This window comes from Myotis myotis, unplaced genomic scaffold (assembly GCF_014108235.1).
Source record: "Myotis myotis isolate mMyoMyo1 unplaced genomic scaffold, mMyoMyo1.p scaffold_m19_p_17, whole genome shotgun sequence".
Classification (NCBI taxonomy): Eukaryota; Metazoa; Chordata; class Mammalia; order Chiroptera; family Vespertilionidae; genus Myotis; species Myotis myotis.
The window spans coordinates 443,833-469,699 of record NW_023416321.1 but is presented as its reverse complement, the minus strand read 5'-3'; the positions used below and the strand labels follow the sequence as shown (position 1 = coordinate 469,699).

The 25,867-nt window shown below is 68.7% G+C and overlaps 3 protein-coding genes across 16 annotated transcripts; 1 reads left to right on the top strand and 2 right to left on the bottom strand.

Annotated features, from left to right (window-relative positions):
* Nucleotides 1-864: 864 nt before the first annotated feature.
* On the bottom strand, nucleotides 865-15,009 carry CEP131 (centrosomal protein 131). Of its 11 annotated transcripts, none has more exons than XM_036342170.1 (26): nucleotides 14,336-14,535; nucleotides 12,236-12,437; nucleotides 11,628-11,737; nucleotides 11,115-11,229; nucleotides 10,780-10,907; nucleotides 10,299-10,406; nucleotides 9,734-9,889; nucleotides 8,655-8,772; nucleotides 8,160-8,291; nucleotides 7,866-7,995; nucleotides 7,560-7,654; nucleotides 7,059-7,238; nucleotides 6,477-6,725; nucleotides 6,238-6,366; nucleotides 5,899-6,024; nucleotides 4,603-4,719; nucleotides 4,330-4,432; nucleotides 3,851-4,128; nucleotides 3,447-3,554; nucleotides 3,242-3,355; nucleotides 3,048-3,122; nucleotides 2,255-2,397; nucleotides 1,998-2,175; nucleotides 1,697-1,893; nucleotides 1,163-1,223; nucleotides 865-1,082 (listed from the first exon to the last, which is right to left on the bottom strand). In XM_036342170.1, the coding sequence occupies exons 1-26, from the start codon at nucleotides 14,341-14,343 to the stop codon at nucleotides 1,008-1,010; spliced, it is 3,435 nt and encodes a 1,144-aa protein (XP_036198063.1). In that variant the 5' UTR covers nucleotides 14,344-14,535; the 3' UTR covers nucleotides 865-1,007. The 11 variants fall into 11 exon arrangements, with proteins under 11 accessions (XP_036198063.1, XP_036198065.1, XP_036198064.1 ...); XM_036342172.1 differs by having other exon boundaries at nucleotides 14,351-14,535; XM_036342171.1 differs by having other exon boundaries at nucleotides 8,160-8,276; nucleotides 14,336-14,533.
* Nucleotides 15,010-16,405: 1,396 nt separating this feature from the next.
* TEPSIN (TEPSIN adaptor related protein complex 4 accessory protein) lies at nucleotides 16,406-23,112 on the bottom strand. 2 transcript variants are annotated; one of them, XM_036342186.1, is made up of 13 exons: nucleotides 22,890-23,112; nucleotides 22,051-22,123; nucleotides 21,759-21,850; nucleotides 21,539-21,632; nucleotides 21,015-21,082; nucleotides 20,814-20,892; nucleotides 20,648-20,719; nucleotides 20,189-20,392; nucleotides 19,356-19,530; nucleotides 19,136-19,249; nucleotides 18,943-19,021; nucleotides 18,642-18,776; nucleotides 16,406-17,744 (listed from the first exon to the last, which is right to left on the bottom strand). In XM_036342186.1, the coding sequence occupies exons 1-13, from the start codon at nucleotides 22,935-22,937 to the stop codon at nucleotides 17,226-17,228; spliced, it is 1,752 nt and encodes a 583-aa protein (XP_036198079.1). In that variant the 5' UTR covers nucleotides 22,938-23,112; the 3' UTR covers nucleotides 16,406-17,225. The 2 variants fall into 2 exon arrangements, with proteins under 2 accessions (XP_036198079.1, XP_036198078.1); XM_036342185.1 differs by lacking the exon at nucleotides 22,890-23,112 and having other exon boundaries at nucleotides 22,051-22,769.
* A 109-nt stretch (nucleotides 23,113-23,221) lies between these two features.
* On the top strand, nucleotides 23,222-25,686 carry NDUFAF8 (NADH:ubiquinone oxidoreductase complex assembly factor 8). Of its 3 annotated transcripts, none has more exons than XM_036342190.1 (3): nucleotides 23,222-23,369; nucleotides 23,485-23,595; nucleotides 25,465-25,686. In XM_036342190.1, exons 1-3 carry the CDS (start codon nucleotides 23,286-23,288, stop codon nucleotides 25,486-25,488), a joined length of 219 nt encoding a protein of 72 aa, XP_036198083.1. In that variant the 5' UTR covers nucleotides 23,222-23,285; the 3' UTR covers nucleotides 25,489-25,686. The 3 variants fall into 3 exon arrangements, with proteins under 3 accessions (XP_036198083.1, XP_036198080.1, XP_036198082.1); XM_036342187.1 differs by having other exon boundaries at nucleotides 25,359-25,686; XM_036342189.1 differs by lacking the exon at nucleotides 25,465-25,686 and adding an exon at nucleotides 24,405-24,687.
* Nucleotides 25,687-25,867: the final 181 nt, after the last annotated feature.

The window sequence follows — 25,867 nt, the reverse complement described above, 5'->3', positions numbered from 1 at the left end:
CTGTCTCCCTGACCCCTGAACGGCTGAGCCCAAGGCCCAGCCCAGCCTCCCCGAGCCCCACAGCCCCGCCTGCCCATCACTGGACCCGTCCGGCCAGGAGGACAAGCCCTCTGCGCAGAGGAAACGGAGGCCCCGAGACCCCGGGGGCGGCCCCCAAGGAGCCCGCCTCTGCCCCATGTCCCGGTGGCAGCAGGCCTGAGGGCGACGTCTTACAGACAGACGTTCTTACTGGTTTCAGAGATGAAGGGAGAGAGACAGAAACATCATGGCCCCACAGGGGACGCCCGCAATCCGGGCGTGTGTCCTGACCGGGGCTGAACCATGACTTACAGGTTCATAGTTCAATACTCAGCCACTGAGCCCGCCGGCCGGGCCTGAGGGTGACTGTTACTGGGACTCACCCCAGCAAGAGCCGAGTCCCCAGGGCCCTGGACAGTGAGGGAGCGGCTCCCCTCCATGGCAGCCGCAGCAACCCCACAGCAGTGGGTCCCCCACCGTGCGAACAGGAGCGAGCTCCTGGCCAGCGGCCGAGGCCCCACACCTGCGGCCGGGGCAGCGCGTCCAGACGGCCAGCAGGAGGGAAGCGGGAGCCTCCGGGAGCCCCGTTGGCTGTCGCCCCCCCCCCAGGCTCCCCCTCCTCGTGGCTGGGCACCTGGCGGGTGGGGAGGAGGCTCGGGGCTCCTTCCAGGGGGTGGGGGTAGGTGCCGGTGCCGAGCCAGGGCCAGGCTGGGATGGCAGATCTGGGCAAGGTGGCAGGGCAGGCAGGGAACTTGGGGTCCCCCTCCTCGCCAGACCGCTCTGCGGAGGGGCCTTGGGAGGCCTGCAGCCCCAGGGCCCAGGAGAGAGGAGGCAGAGGACACGGAGAATTAAGAAACAGCTCTTTACTGTCACACGCGGCCACAGCGCTCTCGCCGCAGGGCCCCAGGGCAGAGGGAAGGAGGGCAGGTCCACCTCCTGCCGGACCCCGCCAGCTGCTGCCCGTCCTGTCCCGGTCTCGGGAGGTGGTGTCACTTGGCGCTGGGCAGTGGCCGCCTGCGCTGCTCCAGCAGCTCCTCCAGGTGGTCGGCCCGCTTCACCGCAGCCTGCGACACGCATGGGGTCAGGCTGGGCTGACCCCCGTTTCCCAGCCCCCCCTCCCACCCCCCGCCTGCCGCGGACCCACCTGGTGCTGCTTCCGGAGGCTGCTCACAGCCTCCTCCTTCTTGGCCAGGGCCGCCTTCACCCTGTGGACGCACAGCAGGTTCTGGGGGCTGCAGCCGAGTGCAGCTAGGAGGCTGGTGGGGGCCTCCCCCCCGCCCCCCGACAGCAGGAGGGCAGCTGTCCTGCCCAACGCCCGCCCCCGGGGCCTGCTGACTGCGGGCACTGGCTGTCCGTAGGGGTTGGGACAGGAGCTGTGACCCCCGAGAACCAGCCCCTGCGGGTCAGAACCCACAGCAGGGGCCTGGCTGTGCCATGTCGCCTCCCAGGGCCCGTGGTGGGCAGACAGGTGGGCAGGTGAGCCAGGGGGACGCTGGGCCCGGGCGGTGGGGGCCTCCAGACCTCCCGCACAGCCCCCGCTTCACCCAGGCGGGGCCGGAGTTCCCCCTGGAGACACACGGGGGGCACCTGCCCGGCCCGGCCCCCACGGGCACCTGGCTTCTTCCCAGTCTGAAGCTGCGCCCCCCCTGCCGCCCCCGCCCCTCAGGCCAGCACCCACCTGGCATGCACGTCCTCCAGCTCCGCCTGCTTCTCCCGCCGGAGCTGCTCCAGCTCCAGCCGCTGCTGCGCCCGCAGCTCGGCCAGCTCGGCCCTGACCTGCCGGTTTTCCTCCTCGGAGGCGGCCAGCCGGTCGGCGAACTCCAGGCGGAGCACCTGGGCCAGGCCGCTCCGCTCGCCCGCCAGCTGCTCGTTCACCTGGTGGCGGGGACGGCGGGCGCGTGTGAGCCCGTGGCCGTGCCCGTGGCCGGAGCCCGAGGTGGACGGGAGTCCGCCGCCCACCCGCCCGCCCGGCCGCTCACCGCCTTCGCTTCGGCCAGGGCCCTGTCCTTCTGGCGCACCAGGCCCTGCAGGCGCACGCCCTCGCCCTCGGCCTCCGCCAGCCGCCCCCTCAGCTCGGCGCACTGGTCCTGCAGCCTCCGCTGCGCCTGCTCCAGCTCCGCCAGCTCCGCTTCGTGCTGGTCTCGGAGGCGCTTGACGCTGCAGGAGGCGTGGGTCAGTCAGGCCCCCACAGCCCCGGCGGCCGGCACGGTGCCCGTCTCCGCCGGGCCAGGCTCACCGGCTCTCGGCGGCCCTCTCGCTCTCCTCCCTGGCCTGTGTCATGTCGGCCTCCAGCCGGCGGATGACCAGCTCGATGTCCTTGTCGCGGCCTCTCCGGATCTCCTCCTTCAGCTCCCGCTCCCGGCTCAGCAGCCACGCTTCCTGGGGGCGGGGGGAGGCTCAGGGCTGGATTCGTAGGGGCAGAGGGGGCCTCACCCCACCCCAGGCCCCATCCGTCCACAGGGGAGGGGCCCGGTCCTGTCACTGGGACCCAATGGGGACCGAGGGGTGCGGTGGGCGCCGGCAGAGGGCCGGACACATAACAGGGCTTCATCTGGGGCTGAGGGTGGCCGGGCGCCCCATGACTGGGGTGAGGGCATCAGGGGGGCGGCCTCTCAGACGAGGGCGGGCACTGGACATCTGGGCACTCCGGCAAGTTTCACACGTGCCCTTTGACCCTGCTAGCTCACAGGCTCGAGCCCGCAGTGCGGCTGTGGGAGCAGGACCGTGCTTGGCCACGTTGAGGGCGTCACCAGGGCGGTGGGCAATTGCACCCGCAGGTGTCTGAGTGGCAGTTAACCTGGAGAGGAGGGCGAGGGACGCTCCCCTCGGGGTCACCTGGACCTGCCCCAGCCCCGCTGGTGCCCCGGGCACTTGGGGGAAGGGCTGGGGCAGCGCTGGGCATCGCTCAGGGTGAACCGCCAGGCGAGAACCCAGGAGTGGGCCCAGGGGAGGCCCCAGAGGCAGACCCACCCTGACGCCGGGTGCTGGGGGGAAGGGGCCGGCCAGCCGCCACCGCCTGCAGTGCCCACCTCCTTCTTGGCACAGTTGGCCTCCCACAGCTGCCGCTCCACCTCCAGCTGGTCCTTCAGGGCCTGCAGCTCCATCTGCGGGCGGGCGACCATGAGAGCAGCCCCCAGCTGCTGCGCCCCCGTGCCCTGCAGGGTCTCCCCTTCGCCCCCGAGCAGGGCTCCCCCACGGGGCTGGCATGGCCGGGGCGACAGACCTGGTGCCGTTGCTCCAGCTCCTCCCGCCCCTTGTCCAGCTCAGCCCGCAGGGCCCGGGCCCTGGCCGCACTGCTCTCCTCCAGCTGCTGCCGCAGGTCCTCCAGCTCCACCCGCTGCCTGCAGGCCCGCGGAGGTCAGTGTGCGGGCGGGGTGGGGGATTGCCGGGGGGCGGGGGGCAGGTGGACAGCGGGCACCCCCCAGCACCTGGCAGCCTGCTGGCCCAGCCGCTCCTTCTCCTCGGCCACCTCGCTGTAGAGCCGCCGGCGCAGCTGCTGCAGGTCCCGCTGCTCCTGCTCCAGTTGCTGCTCGAAGCTGCAGAGGAAGGAACTGCTGGGCACGCGGCTGGGACAGGGGAACCCTGCCCGGCACCCACTGGTTCCGGCCACCCAGCCGCCGCCCAGGGCACGGTCCCTCAGCACCGGCTGGTGTGGCTGCCGCCCTCCTGGCACGCGTGCGGGGCTGCAGCTCGGCTCTGGGTCCCCGTTTTCGCTCTGGGTCCCCGTTTTCACTCTGGGGGTCCCAAACTCCCTCTGGGCTCCAGGCACACCCCAGCTCTGCTCGGACCGTGGCCCCTGTGTCCTGTGGGGTGCCGGGAGGGGGACACCCACCGCTGCTGGGTGCGCGCGCGCTCCTGCTGGGCCAGCGCCTCCTTCTCCTGCTCCAGCTGCTCCCGCAGCACCTCCGCCTGGCGCCCGTAGCGCTGGGCCGCCCGCTCGTCCGCCTGCAGCAGCTCGGCCGCGTGCAGGCTGCGCAGCTTCTTCACCTCCTGCTTGTGCTTGGCGATCAGCTTCTGGATCTCGGGCTCCAGGCCTGGGGGCAGGAGCCCAGCGCTGCAGGGACCCCGTCCTCACCCTGGCAGCGGGGGGCCCTGGCAGTACCCCGGCTCCTGGGAGGAGGGAGCCCAGGGGAGAGGGTGCACCGGTGCAGGAGGGCCAGGCCCCATCCATCTGGGACCCGCTCTCTGAGGGGAGGAGCCACGGGATAAGTGGCAGGAGCCCTGACCCCACCTGAGCGCCCGCAGCACCTCCTGGGCCGGCACCGCCCGAGCCCGCGGCCCCCCAGCCGTGAGCTGACCCCACGTTCTCACCTCTGACCGTGATCTCCTTGATCTTCCGGGTCTTCTCGTTCATCCACTTCTCCCTGCGCACCTTCTCTGTCGCGCTCATCAGCTCTTTGAGCTTCTTGATCTCCTACCAGCAAGAAGACGGGCGTCGGCAGGAGCTGCGGGAGCGGGACAGCCGGCACCCGCCCCGCCCAGGCTGTGGCGCCGGCACTGCACCCAGCACAGCCCCGTGACGGGCTCTGAGGCCGGGCAGAGGCTCGGCGGCCTGGTCTGCAGGCGGGCACCGCGGCCGCTCACCAGCGCGTGCTGCTCCCGCATCTGGGCCTCCCTCTCCTGGCGCCTCTGCTCCCCCTGCTTCAGCTCGGCCACCACGGCCGCGCACTTCTCCCCCAGGGTCTTCTTGTCTTCGATCAGCTGCATCGGGCGGGAGGGGCGCCCAGGTGAGGCCCCGCCCGTGTGACCGCCGACACCTGCATGGTGCCTCCCCCCGCCTGGGGGCCAGCACGTCAGCTGGGGCTGGGCCACCCCCCACCCCCCGAGCCCATGTGGGCAAGGGGCCACGGCTGTCACCCCCTCCACGCCCCAGCACCATGGCCCCTGGCAGAGCTGAGTGGAGTGTCCCTCATGACCACTGAGGCCTCCCGGTCCCTCTGGGCTCCCTCCTCTCCTCACAGACCTGGCATTTTGCCCAGAACAGGACCCGGCAGAGGCGGGGCTGAGCGCAGGGTGAGCTGGAGCTCGCAGCCCTCACTGAGGCCTCCAGCTTCCACCGGGCGCAGCCACCCAGGACTCAACGGCCAGAACGCAACGGAGCAGCTCAGGGGCTGGGTCCTGGACACCTCCCACTCGTGGGTCCTGAGCCGCCAGCCAGGTGTGCCCTGCCCGCCTGACCCTGCTGCCGCCCGTCATGCTGGGCCCGGAGGCAGGGCTATGAGCCTTGGACTAGCCCAGTGGTCGGCAAACTCATCAGTCAACAGAGCCAAATAGCAACAGTACTTCAAAATAGTCTCGCCCAGGCCGAAAACAGACTTCTGCACATGGGCCACGAAGTTTCAATCGCACCGTACGCGTGCCTGCACGTGGAATTTTGTGGAAGAGTCATACTCAAGGGGCCAAAGAGCCACATGTGGCTCGCAAGCTGCAGTTTGCCAACCACGGGACTAGCCCATCGAGCAGTGGACACTTTCCCCCCACAGGGGACACACCGCCCGCTTCCAGAGAGGGCGACACACCCGCCGGAAGGCCATGGGCCTAGAAGCTCCCCGAGGCCCTGTCTTTGACCCTGACCCTGTCCCCGAGCCTGACCCTGACCCTGTCCCTGTCCCTAACCCTGTCCCTGACCCTGACCCTGTCCCTGACCCTGTCCCTAACTCTGTCCCTAACTCTGTCCCTGTCCCTGACCCTGACCCTGTCCCTAACTCTGTCCCTAACTCTGTCCCTGTCCCTGACCCTGTCCCTGACCCTGTCCCTGTCCCTGACCCTGTCCCTGTCCCTGACCCTCACCCTGTCCCTCACCCTCACCCTGTCCCTTACCCTGTCCCTGACCCCAGGGGCCCTGACCACCCCCTGCGCCCAGCTCCCGTGCGGCCTCACCTGGTCGATGAAGGACAGGTGCCGCTGGATGGTGGCCTCGTAGTGCTCCCTCTGCTGCCGCAGCTGCCGGCCCAGCTCCTTCTCCGTCTCCTTGACCCGCCGGATGGTGAGGTCCCGCTGCTGCGCCTGGGGGTGTGGGGAGGGGGACGCAGAAGGTAAGGGCCACTCAGGGGGCGGCACTCAGACCACACGCAGAGGGCAGCCTGGGACAGAGGCGGTGACGGCCCATGGCAGGACGCGCCAGCGGGGACTGGTGGTGACAAGTAAGGGACGGTCAGTGAGTGAGGGCGGTGGGGGCGTGAGGGCGCTGGGGGCATGTAGGGGTGACGAGGTGCTCACCAGCGCCCGCTGTAGCAGCGCCATCGCCTGCTTCTTCTCCTCCACCTCCAGCTTCAGCCGCATCACAGACGCGCTCACCTCGGATGCAGACTCCAGGCACCGCGGCCCCCCCTCCTCCATTGCGAGCCCCTGAGGATGGCTATGTCAGGAGGTGCGGTCCCGGGGGGAGACCTGCCGCCCCTCCTGCCTGGGGACCTGCGCACCTGGGGGGACCCACACACCTGGGGGGACCCGCGCACCTGGGGGGACCCAGACACCCGGGGGGACCCGGACGCCTGGGGGGACCCGTGCGCATGGGGGGACCCGCGCACCAGGGGGGCCGCGGCCGGCCGTTCCCGCCCCGACTGCTCCATCTCGTCCAGGAAGCACATAATGCTCTGCAGCTTGGCCTCCGACAGCAGCGTCCCGTCCTCGGGGGGCCCAGCGGGCGCACTCAGCTTCCCGAACTTCTCCAGGTTGTCGGCCGTCAGGGAGCTGGCGTCGTCCTCCTGCGGAGGGACTCGGGCTGCCTTCCAGGAGCTCCTGGGGCCCCGGGGCAGGAGCGGGGAGGCAGCGCAGGGGAGGCGGGGAGGGGGTGGGGTAAAGGAAGGGGAGAGCAGGGCCTGGATGGGAAGGAAGGGCCCTCGGGTGGCTCGGACCCTCACGGGGCTCGGCTGGCGGAGACAGTGCCCCCCTCCCCGGGGCCCTACGCCTCAGCTGCCCTGGGTGCCGGGGGTCGCCAAGGCCCCGCCTGGTCCTCATTAGGGACCAGGGAGAGCAGGAGGGCCCAGTGGGCTTCCCTGCCTCCAGGGGGGCGGGTGCCAGGGGAAGGGCCCGGTCACCTCGTCGCTCCAGGCGTATCTGTCCTTATGGTAGGCCCCGGGGCGGGGCAACGGCTCGGGCGCCTCCTCCAGCAGCCTCAGCGTGTCCAGCAGCTCGTCCAGGGTCGCCCTGCACTGGGCCCTGCTCCCAGGGCCGCCCGTCTCCAGGGCCTCACCAGCCGCGTCCTGGGCGCTGGTGTCCTGAGGCAGACGGGTGGGCGGGAGAAGCTGGCACGGCCCTAAGAGGCCGACACCACCCGAGAACCGTGGGGGTGAGGCCGGGCACCCACTCAACACGAGGACCCGGCGTGCCCAGACCCACCGCCAGGGAGACAGACGGGCGGCCGAGTGAGGTGTGTGGGGGCCTGGCCACCACCTGACCTCTGAGCTTCCAGCTGAGAGGGGCAGGAGAGGGGCAGGGGAGGGGCAGGAGAGGGGCAGGAGAGGGGCAGGAGAGGGGCAGGGGAGGGGCAGGGCAGGGGAGGGGCAGGGCAGGCTGGGTGGGAAGGGCTGTGACCACACCTGTGGCTTGTCGTCCGGGAGCCGCTGGGCCTCTGGGGAGGCGTCGGGGATAGGCTGGCAGGGGTCCTCGGGGCCCGGGGTCCGGGAGCTGGCCCCTGTGAAGCAGAAAAGGGCGTCGTCACCTCACCCGGGGGAGCCCTGGGAGGAGGCCTCGCGGAGCAGAGGGGGGCGCAGGCCGGGTGCCGTCCAGCGAGGCCTCCTCCACAGGGGTGGGCGCCCACAGCTCACTCCAGCGACCAGAGCCCCAGAGACAGAGCGGGAGGCGGGGGCAGGGGCAGGGTCAGGGCTGCGGGCTCTCCCGCTCACCCGTGTTGTTGGCCTTGGGGGGCTGCTGAGCGCTGTCTCCTGGCCGCAGGGGCGGCTCCTGGGCCGGCTGGGGCTTCCCCGGCTCCTGGGTCCCGTGGCCAGACTTCTGGGCTCGTTTCTGCTGCAGCTCCTGCGGGGCGGCCGTGAGCAGCCTCGCCCACCAGACAGCGGCCCTCGCCCTCCGCGGCCGGCTGCCCGAGGCGTGTCCCGGGCCCCCCCCGGGGTGCGGCCGCTCTCTGGCCCTCGGTCCCACCCTCGCACCGGGCTCGTGAGGCCCAGCCCCTCGCCCCGCACCTGGATGGCTGCCCGTCTGGCCTGGCGCGCCTTCTCCTCGCGGGCCTTCTTCCGGGCTGCCTCCCTCTGCCGGTGCAGGTCCAGCAGGTCGCCCTCTGCCCGCCGCTTCTGCTGGCCCTGGGAAAGGGGTGGCTGGCCTGGGTGTGGGCTCCCATGGCACCCCAGACCCCGTAGACCCCCACCTGGATCTCTGCACCCACAGAAGACAAGCTACCCTCTCGGTGGCTCTTCCGGGCGAGGGGACGGCTCTGCATCACAGAGCAGGGGCCCCAAAACCAGAAACTGATTTGGACCCCTCAGCCGGGATGGACCCGGCCGGCATTTCCCGACACCCAGGCCGCACCGACGGAGGGAGCGAGGCAGCGGCTCAGGGCAAGGAGGAGGCTGGGCCCCCGACAGGTGTGGGCCGACAGGTGGGGGCCACGGCCCGTCTAGTTCCAATCCCGCGGCCCCAGGTTCCCGCCCGCCCCCGGCGCGGCTCACACCCACACCGACCTCAAGCTTGGATGCTAGCAGGTGCCCCAGGCTGGTGGCTTGGGCTCGGCGCCGCTGGGCCTGGTACCGGTACCAGCGCTGGATGGTGATGGCGGCCTGGTTCACCTGGTGGATAAACCTAGCAGAGAGCAGACTCAGGAGTGGGGCAGACGCGGGGCCTGTGCACAGTGGCCGAGGGCCCCGCCCGCACAGACTCCACCACAGTCGCCAGGTCTACACGGTGTAGGAATCACACTCAATGGCGCTGCTTAAACAAGAAGCCTCAGCCTCGGCGCCCGGCCAGGCGCAAACGAAGCGCCCAGGGTGGGACGGCCACCTGCTGGGGACATGCACACAGGGCCCCCGCTCAGGGGCCTCACCGAGGGGCAGGCAGGTGGGGGTGCAGAGCTCCGACCTCCCCCAGTGCCTCTCCTGCCCCTGCTTCCAGGGCCCGGTCCCCACACTCTAAGGTAGGGGAGGGGGAGGGCCCTCTTTCTGCCCAGGGCCGTTTGGACGCTTGTACCACGTGAGCCACTCGGGCAGGCGTATGCTGTGAGGACAGCTCCAGGACTGAGTTTCCACTCCCGCCTGGGGCTGCCTCGGCGGGGCCAGACCGAGGGGACAGCAGGCGGTGGCCGCCCGGCCAGGGAGGTCCTCACTGTCACCGAGCGGCTCCCCACCCAGAGGGACACACGGCCGGACCCCAGCGGGAGCCCCCCCCCGAGCCCAGCACTCGCCACACGTCCCTGGGCCGCCCAGGGCTCTCTTGGGTTTAGTTCTACGTCTTATTCCCACTCGACGTTTAACTGCCTTCCTGAAGTTTCCTTCACAAGCTACAAAGGCGGTGCGTTCTGAGTACGTGATTCGATGGTTTTCATTAAAGCCGCAGAGCGGGCTGCGGGCGGGGGGATTGCTGCTAGAATGTCTCCGCCCCCAGAGCCCCTCCGCTGCGGACGCGGTGCCCCGCGTCCCTACAGTGCTGCCTTTTCCAGATGTTCCCGAGAACGGGATCGGACAGAGTGTGTATTTTAAACAACCGTGACATGGGAAGTCCCATCACTGGAGCCTGAGCCCCCCGCCCCGGCCCCAGCCCGGGTCACCTCTCAGCCTCCTCTTCCGTCACCTCCCGCCGCCTGAGCAGGCCCCCGGCGGCCCCCGCGTTGTTCCGGGCCCCGTGGTTGCTGCTGGCCGAGTTCTTCTGTGGTTTCCCGCCGCCGCTGCCCTCGCCCTCGCGGGTGGCCGCCTTGACGAGGTTGCTGACAGGAGGCAGAGAGAGAGGCTCATGGCGCTGACCCGGCCCTCCCACCGCCGGGGCCTCTGTCCGCCTCGGCCTGGGGCCTGCAAGGAGGCGCCACCGCCCAAGGGGAGCCGGCTGCTCCGTCCCACAGCCACCTGCCCTCCAGAGTGCCCGCCTGGCGGCACACAGATCACCGTGGCCGTCCCTGACGGAGCACACGGGGCCACGCACTCCGGCCGCTCCGCCGAGACCTGCCTGGGCTCTGTTCTCGGCCAGGGGGCCCGGGACACGGGGTGGCTGTGGCTTCCTCAGAGGGACTCCACCCAGAGCCGTTAGCCCACCAGTCCCAGCCTGTGCCCCCCCCCCCCCCCCAGCGCTCTGGGGTGACGGTGGCAGCAGGGCCCACGCAGCCCGGGGCCAGGCCTCACTTGAGGGAGGGCGCCGTGCGGTTGGAGCTCTTGGGCGCTGCGTCCGCGGGGCCGTGGTTGTTGTGCACCATGGTGGTGACGAAGTTGCCCACGGCCGCCTTGTTGCTCCTGCAGGAGACAGAGGCGGGTCAGGTCCCCGAGTCCCTACGCCCGCGTGTGCCCCCTCCCTCCCCGGGCCTGGCCTCCCCAGGAGGAAAGCCCCCCAGCCGCGTGCCCGTCTGGGCTCGGGGCCAGCACAGAGCCTGCCTGTGCGAGACACGCCTTTGCAGCCCCTCCTGGGGGCCCTCGGGGAGAGAGCCAATCACGCCCTCACTGACTCATTCATTCATTCACTCCCTCCCTCCCTCCTTCACTAATTCATTCATTCCCCCCTTCCCTCCCTCCTTCGCTCACTCCCTCCTTCACGCGCTCCAGGGCGCTCTGGCCTGGCCGTGAACAAGACGAAGCACCTGCCCCACATGGGCACCTGCGGAGGGCGCACCTGTTGTTGGCAGTGAAGTTGGGCGCCAGGGAGACGGTGCCCTCTCTCCTCCGTGGGCCCGCCGGCGTGTCCAGGGCACAGGGACTCCGGGCGGCGGGCGGCGAGGGGAGGGCCCTGGGCTGGTCGTCCTGGTGGTGAACGCAGACGCCTTCAGCCCCAGCCCTTCCCTGCCCCCGCGGCCTCACGCAAACCCGGCCAGGGTGGCTGGGAGGAAGCTCCTGCCCCTCTCCAGATGGGAAGCTGTGGTCAGGGATGCACACCCCCGCCCCCCGCAGGGGCAGCAGAACAAGGCGGGAGCCAGGCGCGCTCCGGCCCCTCAGCTGCCCGGCTCTCACCAGGACGTTCCACGTGGCCCCCTTCTCGCTGGAGGCCCTGCTCACACCGGCCGGCCTCTGGTTCCCACCGGAGCTGCTCTCAAACAGCATCAGGAAGTCGGGGGGCTCCGCCGGCCTGGGTCAGACGGCAGCGGGGACGGCCGGTCACCAGCAGGGACTTCTGTCCCCGAGCCTGGGGCTCAGGCGGCATGTCTGGGTCCTGATCTGACGGCCGAGCCTGGAAGTGGCGAGGCTCTGCCCGTGGCCACGACCCCCGGGAAAAGCGCCGCCAGGAAGCGGGGCGTGGAAGGCAGGGCACGGCGGCCCCGAGTCCACACTCCACACGCAGGGACGACAGGTCCGGACACGACCTGCCTGCCCCCAGGACTGGCCCCAAGTGAAGGGCACCACAGGCCCCACTGTCCGGCCAGTGCCCACACTGGTGAGGCCGGAAGAAGGGCTGACAGAGGCCGGACAGGAACAAGTGGGGGTTACCAGAGGGGGTCAGAGGTTGCCTGAGGGGTCAGAGGTTACCTGAGGGGGCTGGCCCACGCCTGCTTGGCTTGAGGCTGGTGGACCTGCGTGGTGCTGCTGGACCTGCGAAGGTTGTTGATGGCCCTGGAGCTCCCGGGCCCCGTGGCCTCCTGCAACAAGGGGAAACCACCAACCTCGTGGCCATGGTGTCGCCTGTTCACGCCGTGCGGGCCGTGCAGAACAGGTTTAGAGGGAGAGGTGAGGGGGGCGAGGGGGCGGCAGGAGCCGCGGGGCCTCCATCAGGCTCCCTCTGGATAGAAGGGGGAGCCCCCCCACCACCCCCCCATCTGGCGGAGGCCCCGGAGCAGGTGCGTGAGGCCTGGAGCCTGCCCACCGGCTCCCCCGAGGCTTCCAGGAGCCTGTCCCCTGCCCCGCAGGCCAGCCCGCTGCTGGCGGATTTAAACAAACCCGTGTCGATGCAGGGAGAGAACTTGGCACGAGCTTGGCCCCGGCAGACCTAGGGCCTGGCCTCGCCCCCTGGTCCTCCCTGCTCCCCAGGAGGTCACAGGGCTGGATGGGCAACGGGCTGGGGTGTGGGGCTCACCCGAAGTCAGATGCCACCCCGACGGCCACTCCCCGGGACCCGACGCCCCAGCTCCAACACTCACCAGCGCCTTCCTCTTCGGCTCGCTGCCTGTGGCCACGGAGATGGAGCGGGCGACAGGCTTGGCAGCAGAGGCGCTGTTGGGGCGTCGGGACATGGGTGGAGGGAGCCCCGTCAGACTCAGGTCCAAGCCTTCCAGGCTGCCTTCGGGGGGTCCGGGGGGGCTGCTGGTGGCCTGGGAGCCTTTCATGGTGGACGAGAGGGCCCTGGGCAGGTGAGGAGAAGTGCAATGAGGGCCCCGCAGAACCGGTCCGTGCACGCGGCCGCTGGCCAGGCCTCAGGGGGACCGGGGCACCAAGCTCCCTGGGAAGACGGGGGTCCCCTCCTCCCCAAAACCAGGCACAGAGCAGGGCTGCGAGCGATGAGCAGCACAGACAAGGCCTCCGGGACACGGCAGCCTCTGGGTGCGGCCAGCTCTCCGAGCCCACCCCTCCCAGGCTCACCCTGTCTGAGCCTCACTGTCTTCGTCTGTGAAATGGACATTTAAGAGCCTCTTCACGGGGTCAGACAGGACAGCTGGAGACTGGCGCACGGTGTGACCCACCGGGATCTGGACCGACTCCCAGACTCATGCGGGCACGGGACCCCCTCCGTCTCCTCGGAACCCGCAGGACAGCCATGAGCTCCCAGGTCCGGCGTCCGCTCTCCCCTCCCCGCGAGGCCGCCCTGCGGGGTTTCCCTTCTGGCCCTCCCTTCTCTGGACCCTGAAGTCTGGGTTCCCCCCACCCTGACTCTGCCCTGGCCTCTCCTCCACCCACCCTCTCACCTAGGAGACAGCCTCTGCCTCAAGGGCTGGCGGGTCCCACACGCCCCTGTCCCCAGCTCCCCACGCAGACGGCCGCCCCGTCCCTCCCACACAGCGGCCAGAGCTGGCCTTTCTGAACGGCGTCTCGGGTCACCTTCTATCCCAGCTTAAACCCGCTGGGCCCGGCCGGTGCGGCTCCGTGGTTGAGCGTCGGCCTAGGAACCAGGAGGTCGCGGTTCGATTTCCCGGTCGGGGCACAGGCCTGGGTTTCGGGCTCCATCCCCAGTGCGGGGCGGGCAGGAGGCAGCCGGTCCATGATTCTCTCTCATCATGGATGTTTCTCTCTCTTGCTCCCTCTCCCTTCCTCTCTGAAATCAATAAAAAAACATTTTTTTAAAAAGCCTCTGCTGGCCCCAGGCACAGAGAACAGAGTCCAGACGCCTCCCCCCTCAGATCTGATGCCGACGCTCGTGGCCCCTCACGGCCCCTCTGCCCCTCCCTCTGCTTCAGCCACCAGCCTCCCTGCCGCCGAGGACGGGGACCCAGGGACCTCGGCCAGCGGCCCTCTGCCCGGCCCCTCCCTGGGGTGTCACAGGCCCCACTCTCCGCTCCCTCTCCTGCTCTAGCTTGCTCCGCCTGGCCACGGCCACAGCCCCCTGGCCACGGCCACAGCCCCCTGGCCACGGCCACAGCCACCTGGCCACGGCCACGGCCACAGCCACCTGGCCATGGCCACTTGGCCACCCAGGCTGGTCTGTGCGCTGTCTGAGCCCTCGGAAGAGCAGAAGCCCGTGAGGACAGGCCTGTGGCCCCGGCTGCTGGCACGGACCGGCCCTGGGTAAGGAGCGGGCAGCGGGGAGGCCGCAGGGGAGTGAGCCCAGCCGTGGGGGCCACCGAGGGCTCTGGCGGGCACACAGCCACGGTCCCCGCGGCCTCCGAGCTGAGCGCAGAGGCCGGCCCCGCCATCACCAGGCCCGCGGCCCCAGGCCTGCGTGTCCGGTTGTGCGGGTGAAGCACCCCTTCTCCCCGAGGCCGGACCCGCCTCGCCCGCTGGATGCAGGCTGCCCCTGCCCGGCCACGGCGGTGGCGGGCGGGCTCCGGACGGAACCGCAGCCTCCCCGCGGGGACCCCGGGCCGGACCTCACCTGCTCCCGAGGCGGCCCTCACCTGGGCCGGGGGCCGGGGTCGGGGGCCCGGGCCTCCGCCTGCCGCGGGCCGAGCTGACCGAGGGCCCCGCCAGCCTCTCACTCCGCAGCTCCCGGCTCCCGGGGTCGGGCTCAGGGGGCGGGAGCCGAGCCTGTGGACCGGGAAGCCGAGAGCGGCCCCGGGTGAGCCCCTCGCTGTGCAGGGGCCTCTCACCTGCACATTCCTCACCTGCGCGAGCCGGCCGGGCGCGGGGCCGCCTGGCTGGGACCCGGGACCCGCGCTTTGGACCGACGACCTCGCGCCCCCGCCCCGGCGCCGGCACCGAGGCCCGAGGTGACAATGAAGCAGCCGAGCGGCGGCAGCTAGCAACCAGCAAACAGCCCGGCTCCTCCTCCTGGGCCTCACCAAGTCCCGCCTTTCCTGCCCGCGCCGCTCCCGGATTGGCTCCCCAGTCGGCCGCTCCGGCCGTCGTGAGAGTTCATTGGGCCGCTCGGCTGTCTTTCGGGAAGTTCAAGCCTGGGAGGAGCCGCAGAGACCTGGGGGGGAAACTGCACCGTGGCAGCGGGCTGCCGATTGGACGCGGCTGGCGTGGGCGGGGCCTCGAGTGGCGTGGGCGGGGCCTGGGCAGGAACGAGGGGCGGGCGTGGAGTCAGGTCCCGCCAGCCCGCGGGACCCACGCCGTCTCCGGGCTCCCCCGGCTCCCCCGCAACCCCGGCAATCTCTGTATTTCTAGTTTTGCGGATTTCTGCTCATGAATGGATGTGGATTTTGTCTCCTGCTCTCTGCGTATTTTTCATTCGTGTGTGAATATGCGAATGACACTGATTTTCAGGTGTTAAGCCAGCCTTCCACACCCCCAATAAATCCCACTTACCGTGATGGATTACCCACTTACACTCTTTTTACATATTGCTGCGTTCTTTTTGCTAATTTTTTTTGCTTTTTCACAGAATCTTGTTAAGGGTTTTTTCATCTATGTTCTAGATCAGGGGTCCTCAAACTGTTTAAGCAGAGGGCCAGTTCACTGTCCCTCAGACCGTCGGAGGGCCGGACTATAGTTTAAAAAAAACTATGAACAGCCGAGGCCGGTTTGGCTCAGTGGATGGAGCGTCGGCCTGCGGACTGGGGGGTCCCGGGTTCGGTTCCGGTCAGGGGCATGTACCTGGGTTGCGGGCGTATCCCCAGTGGGAGGTGTGCAGGAGGCAGCTGGTCGATGTTTCTCTCTCATCGATGTTTCTAGCTCTCTATCTCTCTCCCTTCCTCTCTGTGAAAAATCAATAAAATATATTTAAAAAAAAAAAAAAACCCTATGAACAAATTCCTATGCACACTGCACATATCTTATTTTGAAGTAAAAAAACAAAACGGGAACAAATACAATATTTGTATTTGCATGTGGCCCGCGGGCCGTGGTTCAGGGACCCCTGGTCTAGATCAAGTGCACGTGGACCATTCCCCAACACAGACCACAGTCTGGGCCATAAAACACACTTCAGCAAAAATCTTAAATTTTTGACAATAAAATTGAAGTCATACAAAATGCTAAATTACTGTATTGATTAATAGCAGGAAAGCATACCTTTAAATAACCCTTTGGACAAAAAGGAGATCTCCAGGTGAGCTAGAAATTATTCTGAACTGAATAAAAATAAGTCAGAGCTCCTGGGATGCAGGCAAAGCAGCAGAGAAGAAAGTTACACATTAAAGTGCTCGTTATTAGGACACAAAATCATCTAAACTTCCACCTGGAGCTGGAAAAACATAAACACCACTGAGGTAGTACGAGCAGAAATCAATGAAGCAGAAACACAAAAGCTGCAGAAGAATAAAAGCCGAAGTTAGTCCCTGGAAAAGTTCAGTATTAATAAACTTCTAATCAGACTAAGAGAGGAAAACATTGTCAATATCAGAAATGAAGGATGGAACATAAATTAAAAGGACAATTTGACAACTTTCATGAAACTGATTCCTTAAAAGACACAACTGGAATTCACAAAGAAATATATGCCCCCAATAGTCCTATACCTACTTAAGACACTGAATTTCAAAGTTAAAAACCTTGCAATTACGAAAATTACAGGATCAGACAGTTCTGGGGAGCTCTTCAGAACATTTAAGGGAGAAATAACGCCAGTCCCTAACTTGAGAAGTCCTCCGAGTGCACCCCTTAGTAAGGCTATTCCATTAGAACACACGCGTGCACAAACACGCATACACACACATACACACACGCGTGCGCGCACACACACGAGTGAGCACACACACAAGAAGGAAAAGCACTTGGTAAGGTGACCGGTTTATTTAGGAAGGTCCTGGAGTTGCCCTGAGAGGCCGCCCTGCAGCCTGCAGGAAGCAGCCCCTGCAGAGGGTGCCCACAGGAGTCACACAGGGAGCTGGCCTGGGCAGGGCCGGTGTGCGGCTGCCCGTGGCCTCCTGCAGAGGGAGGGCCCTGAGCCCAAATACAGAGATCCAAGCAGGTTCCAAATCCACACTACCCGTTTCCGAGAGCGAGGCAGGTGGGGTTCCCTGCGGCCACAGGAGTTCAAGGCCAGAGAACCAGCCTCTGGGAGGAGGGGGAGAACCGAGGCAGCCCAGGTTCCCCTCTCCTAGTCGGGCTGTCTGCACCTGGCCCCCTCCTGACACATGCCCCCATGAGACAGCTCGAGGGGGCTCTGAGCTCAATCACCAGCGCCCCCTCCTTCCCCGCCCTCAGGGAGACTGCGGGACCCTCTGCCCCGAGGGGCCCCACGGCATCTGCAGATGGGACCGCGCAGCCGGACAGTGTGCTCAGGGGGCGCCGAGGCAGGAGGCCCAGCAGCCCAGGGCCCGCCGGCTGCCAACCTTCACCAGAGCTCAGCCCCTGGGCCTGCAGACATCGAGGGGCTCTGTGCGCCCGCCACCCTGCGAGTCCTGCCAGCTGCTTCCCCCGCCTCCACGCGGTTCTGGCTAGCTCGTGGCTCCTGCTCTCATTCCTGGAGGCTAGTCCATGCTGCGCTCACCTGGCTGGGCTGCTCCCCGCACCAAGGCCTCAGGGTGAGAGGGAGAGGCCGACACAGACACCAGGGCTGAGGGCGGAGGGGACCGTGTGCAGTCACTGTCCAGGTCATGAGTTCAAGAAGGCAAAAGCTGATGGCTCTGAGCCAGGAGACTCTGGGGCTGCCACGCTGTGTGACAACGTCCAAGGGGGCTGCGGGGGCTCCTGGGTACCAGTCCCAGCCTCCACCAGGCGGGGGCAGGCCACCAGCTGCATGCCAGCAAACAAGGACTTGTGGCCGCTGCTGGCCCCCGGGCCCCTCAGGCAGCCGCTGGGGTATGGGCCCGATTCAGGTCCTCCATTGGGAGCGTCCGAGCCCAACTGGCCCTGCTCGGGTCTGGGCTCGGCCTTCCTGGCGTCCCCGAGGCCTGGGAGGGGGTACCCACCCAGGGCGGGAGGGGCTGCAGGGCCCCTGGGGGAGAGCAGGGTGGAACTCAGAGGCTGGAGAGACGCAGGGCCCCCGGCGAAAGGCACAGCGTCTGTCAGCAGGTCAGACGCGCCCACACGCGTGGTTGCGGGGTTGGGCTCGGCCTGTGGCCTCCGGGCAGCGGCGTGCTGTCGGCAGGAGGCTTCTAAATGCCTCAGGATCTGGACGGCGGGAGAAAGGGAACTGGTGAGGGCCCAGTCGTCCTGGGGTCCCTGGAGGGCACATGGCCCTGCCCGGGGCCTTCCCCAGGCCGCTCCAGGGCAGGCCCGCTGGGGCAGAGTGGTCTACGGCCGGTCCTCTACGAGCTGTCTCCGCGCTGCCCTCCCACCCCCGGAGGGCTCCGGGCCTCGAGCTGCTTACACACCGGGCACACCAGGTGCCCCCAGACGCCTGCGACCTCCCCTCTGCTGCCTCGTGAACGGCTTCCCTGCCGTCGGACCCGCCGCGTGACCCGTGGCACAGGCAGAGGGGGCCCCGGGGGAACAGTGTGCCTTCAGCCCCACAGCCTCGCCGATGCTTTGATGAAGGACAATTCGGGGACTGGAGACTAAGGATCTGAACTTCCAATGGCCACAGAGGAAGCGAGAGGAAGCGGGGGGGAGGGGATGCCAACAGGCAGGGGAGGTGCGGGCCGGCTGCGGGGTGGGGGGGGCAGTGAGAGCCCAGGCGGCCTCCCACAATCCCGGCGCTAGCAGGGAGGGGCTGGATGGACGAAGAGTTTCTGCCCTCCAGGAGCTGCCCATCTGGGAGCTAAGCACAGACCTGAGAGCTGTGACACGAGGTGGAGAAAGTGGAACAGGTCCACCCGAGCAATCAAGAAGGGCTTCCTACAGGAGGCGGCACACGAGCCGAGCCACGGGGGAGAGGAAGCCACCCACCGGGGAGAGCTGCTGGGCAGTAAGGTAAGGCGGCTGAGCACGGGCAGGGGAGGCCCTGAGCTGTTCTAGGGCACGGCCTGTCCAGGGCAGCAAGCGGCAGGGGAGCGAGAGGCCTGTCTGGAAAAGCCCGGAGAGATGGGGGGTCCCTGCACCCACTCCGCAGGGCCCGGCGCTGCCCACCTTGGTGGCCTTGCTGGTCACGGGCCCGGGGCTGCCGGCGCTGAGCTCCCGCAGGCACGGCCGGGCGAGGAGCAGCATGTGCTCCTGGGCGAGCAGGTCCGTGCACCCCAGGGCAGCGATGGCGCCCAGGGCTCTCTGCAGCGACGGCAGGGGGGTTAGCAGGCTCCACCCGGAAGACCGAGTCCCCAGGGCCTCCTGGCAGCCCCGCTGGCCCCCTGTGCTCACCCCCGACCCCTCCCGGGGCAGATCCCAGGGAGGGGGTCACCGTGCCCGCCCGCCCACCCGCCCGCCACCTCCTCACCATCTGCGCGCACTCGCCGGACCTGCCCAGGCGGCGGGTCAGCAGCTCCAGCACCGCCTCGCAGTTGAGCAGCCCACACCTGCGGGAAGGGCACCAGGCAGGACAGGTGGGCAGGGCAGGCGGCCAGGCCCTTCCCTTGGGGGGTGAGAGCGGGGAGGGAGGGGTGGGGGTGGGGGCTTGGTCAGGGGCTCACTCTTTGACAAAGCGTTGAGCCTCCTCTTGGCTCAGGAAGGGACGTGGCCCCTGTGTCACCATCTGGACCAGGCTCAGCTCCTGCTGGCAGTCGCTCAGGGTCACGGCCTCCACCCTGCAGGGGGCACAGCGGGTGGGCGAAGGGCCAGGCTCTTCCAGATCACACCCCGCTGGGCGGGACCCTGATAGTGAACAGGTGGAGGGGCCGAGGGCTGGCTCACCTCTCAGCCAGGTCGCCGGGCACCCCGCTGGCCCCCGAGGGGCTGTCACTGCCCGACCAAGTGCCGGAGCCTGAGGCCCTGCTCTGGCCGTTGTCCTGGCAAGAGCCCTGGGAGCCAGGGCTGCTGTCCTGCTCGTCCCAGCCCCCGCCCGCCTGCCCCGGCTGGTGTCTTGTAGCTGGAAGAAAGGTGATCACGGTGAGACCCAGGGGCCTCAGACGGCCTCACACCCACTCCTGGGGACCCCAAGACTGGGGGACCTAGAGGACCAGGGAGGGCGCCCCAAGATGTGGACAGGGTGCACCCTCACAGAGGTCGGGTGGACACACTGGCGTGGGGCTCATGTCCGGGAGATGCAGCAGCACTGAGCACCACAGCTCTCGTCACTCGGGGACACCTGCCCCCCCTCCTGTCTCCCAGCACCTTGCTCTTCAGTCAACCTGTGCCACTGCCCCAGGCCCCCAGGGCGTATGAGTTAGAGGCCAGCCCTTGCTGAGGGCCGTCGGGCAGAGCCATGCAGACGGGCACAGGGCAACCCGCCGCCCGGGTGCAGGGATGAAAGGGCTCCTGGCCCAGCCCATGTCTGGGCCTGCACTAGGAGCTGGGGCCTGGGCCTCAGCGAGCCCCACCCACCCAGGGCCAATCCACATGGAGCTAACGCCGGGCAGCACCGCCTGCGTGAAGCCACCAGAGGCCACAGGGCACGCGGAGCCCCTGGCAGTGTGTCAGGCGGGGCAGGCTGCCCTCCTCTCGCCTGCCCTCAGCTGGAACCCAGCTCCGCTCAGCCCGGCAGGGGCAGGAAGGAGCTACGGACGGGGAAAGTCAGACCCTGATACCTCGGGCCCCCGGCAGGGCTCCAGGGGGTGGGTTCGCAGGGGCGAGGTGGCCGTGGCTGGCGGAAGGCGTCACAGCAGGCTGGTAGGCGTCCCCCTGCAGCAGGGGCCCCTGGGAGCCGGGGCCCTCGGGCCCAGGGCACACGGCGCTGGCCACGACCTCTGCGGCCTTCTGGAGGGTGGCAAGGAAGGCTTCCCCCGTGGAGCCTGCACAGAGCGACAGGGAGATGGCGCGGCCCCAGCGGACCTCCCACTCCAGGAGCCGAGCCTCAGAGGGCCGAGCCGCGCCCAGCGGTCAGCACAGCGGCTGGGCTCAGCCCGAGCCCACGCGCCCCTGTGGCCCGGCTGCAGGCCTCCCGCCCACTCCCGCGTCTACACTGGGCTGGCCGGGGCCCTTTGTCAGCACCGGCCCTTCCTGCCCTAAGTCCCCGTCCCCGCGCCCAGCGCCCAGGCAGCACTCACCCGTGGGACCGTGCTCCTTGCTGTAGCCGAAGCCCTGGAGGGCGCCCTGGGGCCGGGACTGGGAGCCCATGCCTGCGGGGGGACCCGAGTCACCCTGATCCTTGGGGAGGAGCCCCGGGCCCCACCCCAGGGGAACCCCGTGATGGGGCTGGACAAGGCTGCGTACCTGCGGGAGGCAGGGCCCTGGGAGGCTGGGAGGGGGGAGGAGGGGACAAGGTGTCCGAGAACAAGGTGCTCCCCAAGTCCTAGACAGGAGGTGAGGGCGCTCAGTGTGGCCACACATCCAACTGTGCCCCCACCCCCACCTTGAGGGCCACACACAGCAGGAAGCCGCTGGGGTCCCCGGGGGAGCTGGTCCTGGGCTCACCTGGGCGGCCGCCCGCACTTGCTGGTACAAGCTGTTCCCGTGGAGAGGGTCCGGGGGCCCCGTGAACCCTGCAGGGCGGGGAGCGGGCTGAGCGGGCGCTGCCCCCGATGCCAGGCTGGACGCCCCCGCCCCCCCTTCCCCGCGGGTGAGCTCGCCCCCTACCAGCGGAGTTTCTGAAACAACAGGTCTGACCTCCAGTCCCGTGTGACTTCACCTCCAGGTCAAAGTCCCTCCTGCACCCTCGAGCCTGGCGAAGGCCCACTGCCCACGCGGTTCACAGCCGCCACCGCAGCCCCTCGGCCCCTCACCACCCACAGCAGCGAGGCCTCGGTCACCCCGGCGACTCTCTGCCCCCCGCCTCTCACCTGCCACCTAACCGCCTCCTTCAACCCGCTCTCCATCCCGAGGGGACAGGAACGGGCTCTTGTCCAATTCAAAACCCCTCAGCGGCTCCCAGGGGCTTTAGGGAAAACCCAGAGGCTCCCGGGAAGGCTCCCGGGCTAAGGCGCTCGGCTGGCTGGTACCTGCCGCTTCCTGGATGAAGGCTGGGTTGCGCTTGAGGATGAGCAGGAAGGAGGAGGAGCCGTGGGCACACAGGTGCAGCATGATCTTCAGCACCTGGGGGGACGGGCACGTGGGGCGGGGCCAGGCCCAGAGGGCACCCCGGCTGCCTCCCGCCTCCCCACCCACGGTGTGAGCTCAGGCCTGACCTGACCCCAGGGTCTGCGGCCACTGGGGCCTCACCTTGAGCTTCACGCGGCCGGAGCCGCTGTGCAGCCGGTTCAGGAGGTACTCCAGTAGGCACTGGCTGCTGCCCAGCGACTCGTGCGAGATTTCTGGAAGGCGCTCGGTTAGGGAAGGAGCGAGCTGACCGGGGCCTCACTGTCTCCGAACTGCGTAGGGTCCCTCCCTGCAGGCACCCACCCAGGCCCTCGTTTCGGGAGCATCGGGCACCGGGGCCTCCTGGGCTCCTGAGAGGGCCCCGGCCGCCGAGGACAGCAGCCCAGGGCCCTGCGTGGGGACACGGGGAGGATACTGGCGATCTCCTCGAACAGGTAGCCGGGACACGGCGCGTCGTCGTCCGACGTTCCCTTCAGGAGAACCGGGAGCTGAAAGGCAGCGAGAGCGCCGCCATAAGTGGGTGGTGCACAGGGGTGAGCCCACGGCCACCACAGGGGCCAGCCATCCCCGGGGGGGTCCTGGGGGCGCCGGTGTCCACGCATCTCGGGGTTGGCATGCTGCCGGGTGAGGGAGCGAGGGGACAGCAATGGTCGCACCGGCTGCAGGGAGCTGGCCGGAGTCATGGAGAGGAGCCGTTCTGCTCGGTCCCCCAGGCGCCTCGCTAACAGCCGGGCAGGACGACTTAAGGCAAAGCCCAAAGCCGAGATGAGCCTTTCCCACGCGGGGCAGGTGGGCAGCGTGAAGTGGCCCCTAAGCCTGACCCACCCACGGCGGCTCTTCAGGGAACGGACACCTTAGAAATAAGCCGCCAGGAGACAGCCGAGCACGTGCGTGTGTTTACTTGTCAGCAGCCAAACAGGTGCCCGTGACGCGCTGACTCACCGGGGCGGGCGGGAGCCGGAAACCCGCTCCCCACGCGCCCCGCCGGCGGACAGCACAGCCTCAGGGACATCGGGACAGTGCGGGCCGCACACCACAGCGTGAAGGCAGCTGCCCGGTGTCACACGTGCCCGACTGTCACGCCAGGCTGCGCGCACCCACCACCGACACCAGGGGGCGAGGGAGGAGGGGCCGGCGGGGGGCGGGAGCCCGGGAGGGGCCGGGCGCGGGGAACCCGGCCGGGAGGCGGATGGCTCTGGCCCGGGGCGAGGCGGCGGGGGGGGCGCGCAGCGGGGTCGGGTTACCCGCACTCACCCGGTGCAGGAAGCTCAGCCGGTCCCGCAGCAGCGGCGTGGCGGCCATGATGCAGGTCACCTTCCGGCCCTGCCCCGGTCCCAGCCCCTCCAATCACCGCGCGGGTCTGGCCCGCTGGCCAATCGCTTGCGTGGGGCGGGCCTTAGGGCGGAGTTAGGTCAACAAGTTGAGCCTTAACCAATCCGAAGTCCTAGGTCAATGACAGACGGCCTATCAGCCAATTAGCGGGCTCCTGGGGAACGCGGTTCCGGAGAGACAGAGGCGAGGGCTGAAACCTAGCCTATTAGAAAGCGAAAGAGAAGTGATGGACGGAAGCATCAGCCTATCAAATGGTGCTTCGCCGGAAAGGGACGGACCCAAGATGGCGGCGCCCACGGGTACCAGGAAGAGGTGCTCATGTCAGGGAATGGAGCGGTGTGGGGGCGCGTGCGAAGCCGCCTCCGCGCCTTCCCCGAGCGCCTGGCGGCCTGTGGGGCTGAGGTGAGGAGCCTTGGGTCGAGGCAGCACCTGCGGGACGGGGCGGGGGGCGGGGGCTGCGCCGGGCCCCGCGGGCCCCGAGGCCGCCACGACCCTGTCCTGCGCCGCCCGTCCCCAGGCCGCCGCCTACGGCCGCTGCGTGCAGGCGTCCACGGCCCCGGGCGGCCGCCTGAGGAAGGATCTCTGTGCGCAGGAGTTCGAGGCCCTGCGTCGTTGCTTCGCCGCCGCGGTAGGTGGACGCGCCCCTACCGGCCCCACTCCCAGCCCCGCCTCCGGGGCCGGTCCCGTTGGCCCCCTCCCTTCTCCCGCGGGCGGTGTCGGGCGACCCCGCCGCCACGAGCCCGTGTGCCCGGCAGGTGGGGAGCGTGGGGGGCGCCAGCCCCTGGCGAGGGGGTGCCGGGGTGTGGAAAGCGCCTGGTGAACCCCCTGGTGCCGTCGTCAGGGTGAGGGGTGCGGGGGGGGCTGCCCACCCAGAACCCCACACCCCGTGTCCCAGCCCCGCTGCGCCCTAGCGGGGCCCCTCCTCTGAGGCGCTCGCAGGGAGATGGGGGCCCCTCCTCTAAGGCGCTCGCAGGGAGATGGGGGGCCCCTCCTCTAAGGCGCTCGCAGGGAGATGGGGGGCCCCTCCTCTAAGGCGCTCGCAGGGAGATGGGGGGCCCCTCCTCTAAGGCGCACGCAGGGAGATGGGGGCCCCTCCTCTGAGGCGCACGCAGGGAGATGGGGGCCCCTCCTCTGAGGCGCACGCAGGGAGATGGGGGGCCCCTCCTCTAAGGCGCTCGCAGGGAGATGGGGGGCCCCTCCTCTAAGGCGCTCGCAGGAAAATGGGGGCCCCTCCTCTGAGGCGCTCGCAGGGAGATGGGGGGCCCCTCCTCTAAGGCGCTCGCAGGGAGATGGGGGGCCCCTCCTCTAAGGCGCTCGCAGGAAAATGGGGGCCCCTCCTCTGAGGCGCTCGCAGGGAGATGCGGTTCCCGGCGGTTTTCCTCTGGAGCCACGTCTGCCTTGGAAACAGCGCGTTCAGACAGCGCCTTCACCTTCCAGGCCCAGCAGACCCGGAAGGGAGGCCCCTAGGCCGGACCGGGCGCCTGGCCCTGAAGAGGAGGAGGAGGAGGAACCGTGGGCGGAGGGCCTGGCCCGCCTCGCGCGCACGGGGGAGGGGAGGACGGGCCGGGGAACCGGCAGGAGGCCCACCGGTCTCGCCAGGTGTTGGTGCTGCGCGCAGGGTGCGCGGGGCCTGGCCTCGCCCCCAGAAACCCGGCGGCCGCGTGGGCTGCGGGATGCGCTGCCTCCGGGGCCTCACCAATAAAATGTCACCCGAACCTCAGACGCCTCTGGACGTTGCCTGTGGGTTTGCAGGAGGCACCGAACCTGCGAGACTGAGCGGGAGGGCGAGCCCCGCAGGCCGGACACGGCGCTTGCCTGGCCTTGGAGGGAGCAGGAGCCGCGCTGGGGGCCTCCCGGGAGGGCGGTGGAGGCCAGCCCCGGGGCGGGTGTAGGAGCCCCGCAGCTTCTAGAGCAGCGAGCCTGCAGGCCCCTCCCGTGTGGGGTCACCCGGCGCCCTTTGCAGTCTCCCCGGGACCGAACCGAGCCCTGTCCTGAGAAACACACACATACACCCCCCCCCCTCAGCCCCTGGGCACCACCCGTTGGGAGCTGGGCTGCTCCGAGAGCCCCCTCCAGGGGCACAGAGGTCACACGGTCCCTGAGTTCTGTCTTAAAACTCCGGAATTAGCCCGGCTCTCCCCAAGTGGTGAACCCCCGGTCTCAGATGTGGGTGTCATCTCAGCGAGAGTCCCTGCTGGGCAGCCACGTTTCGCTGCCACAAAAACCAGTGACCCCTCTGCCCCCGCCGGGTGAGGGAGGCAGATTCCTGCTGGGAGGGTGGGCCTGTCTGATCCTGCCCCGACCTCAGCTCGTGCCCAGCGGGGGGGGCGGGGTGTCCAGCGGGGGCATGGACTTCTCCCTGACCCTCCTCCCTCCACTGACCTCTGACAGCTTCTGGCATCTCCACTGGGCACACCTGTCCCACCTGGTGCTCCCTCCTGCCAGCTCCCCTCCAGGTGGCGATGAGCTACCAACACCGTGCCTCCTCCCCCGCCAGGCCGCTGCAGGCTTGCTCTGCTGACCGGCCAGGTGCACCCCAGGCACCAACCTCAGCTCTCGCGGCCTCACAAGATGTCCAGAGCCGCTTCCCTGGGCACGAGCACCAGGACTCTCCCATACCCAGGGTTCAGGAGTCAGCTCGGCCGTGGGAAATTCCATTCCTCTTATTCATTTGTAGTCAAGCTGCCCAGTGCATAGAAATAATAAAAATTTAAAAATGGCCCTGGCTGGTGTTGCTCTATGGTTAGAGCGTCTGCCCGTGCACCGAAGGGTCAAGGGTTCGATTCCTGGTCGAGGGCATGTATCTGGGTGGCAGTTCATTCCCTGCCCCTGTCGGGGCACCAACCAGTGTGCCTTCAATGTCTCTCCTCCCAGCCCCCCTTTCCATGTTCCCTGAAAAG

What these genes read in the sequence shown, in the direction of transcription:
- CEP131 (XM_036342170.1), bottom strand. An exon ending in GGGCCACGTGGAACGTCCTG is followed by an intron (nt 10,908 to 11,114) that starts GTGAGAGCCGGG and finishes GTTCACCACCAG; the next exon opens with GACGACCAGCCCAGGGCCCT. An exon ending in GATACGCCTGGAGCGACGAG is followed by an intron (nt 6,726 to 7,058) that starts GTGACCGGGCCC and finishes GTCCCTCCGCAG; the next exon opens with GAGGACGACGCCAGCTCCCT.
- TEPSIN (XM_036342185.1), bottom strand. Translation starts at nt 22,318, where the DNA reads ATGACTCCGGCCAGCTCCCTGCAGCCGGTGCGACCATTGCTGTCCCCT. An exon ending in AAGTGCGGGCGGCCGCCCAG is followed by an intron (nt 20,893 to 21,014) that starts GTGAGCCCAGGA and finishes CCTCCTGTCTAG; the next exon opens with GACTTGGGGAGCACCTTGTT. An exon ending in CAAGGAGCACGGTCCCACGG is followed by an intron (nt 20,393 to 20,647) that starts GTGAGTGCTGCC and finishes CGCTCTGTGCAG; the next exon opens with GCTCCACGGGGGAAGCCTTC.
- NDUFAF8 (XM_036342187.1), top strand. Translation starts at nt 23,286, where the DNA reads ATGTCAGGGAATGGAGCGGTGTGGGGGCGCGTGCGAAGCCGCCTCCGC. An exon ending in TGGCGGCCTGTGGGGCTGAG is followed by an intron (nt 23,370 to 23,484) that starts GTGAGGAGCCTT and finishes GCCCGTCCCCAG; the next exon opens with GCCGCCGCCTACGGCCGCTG. An exon ending in GTCGTTGCTTCGCCGCCGCG is followed by an intron (nt 23,596 to 25,358) that starts GTAGGTGGACGC and finishes GACCTCTGACAG; the next exon opens with CTTCTGGCATCTCCACTGGG.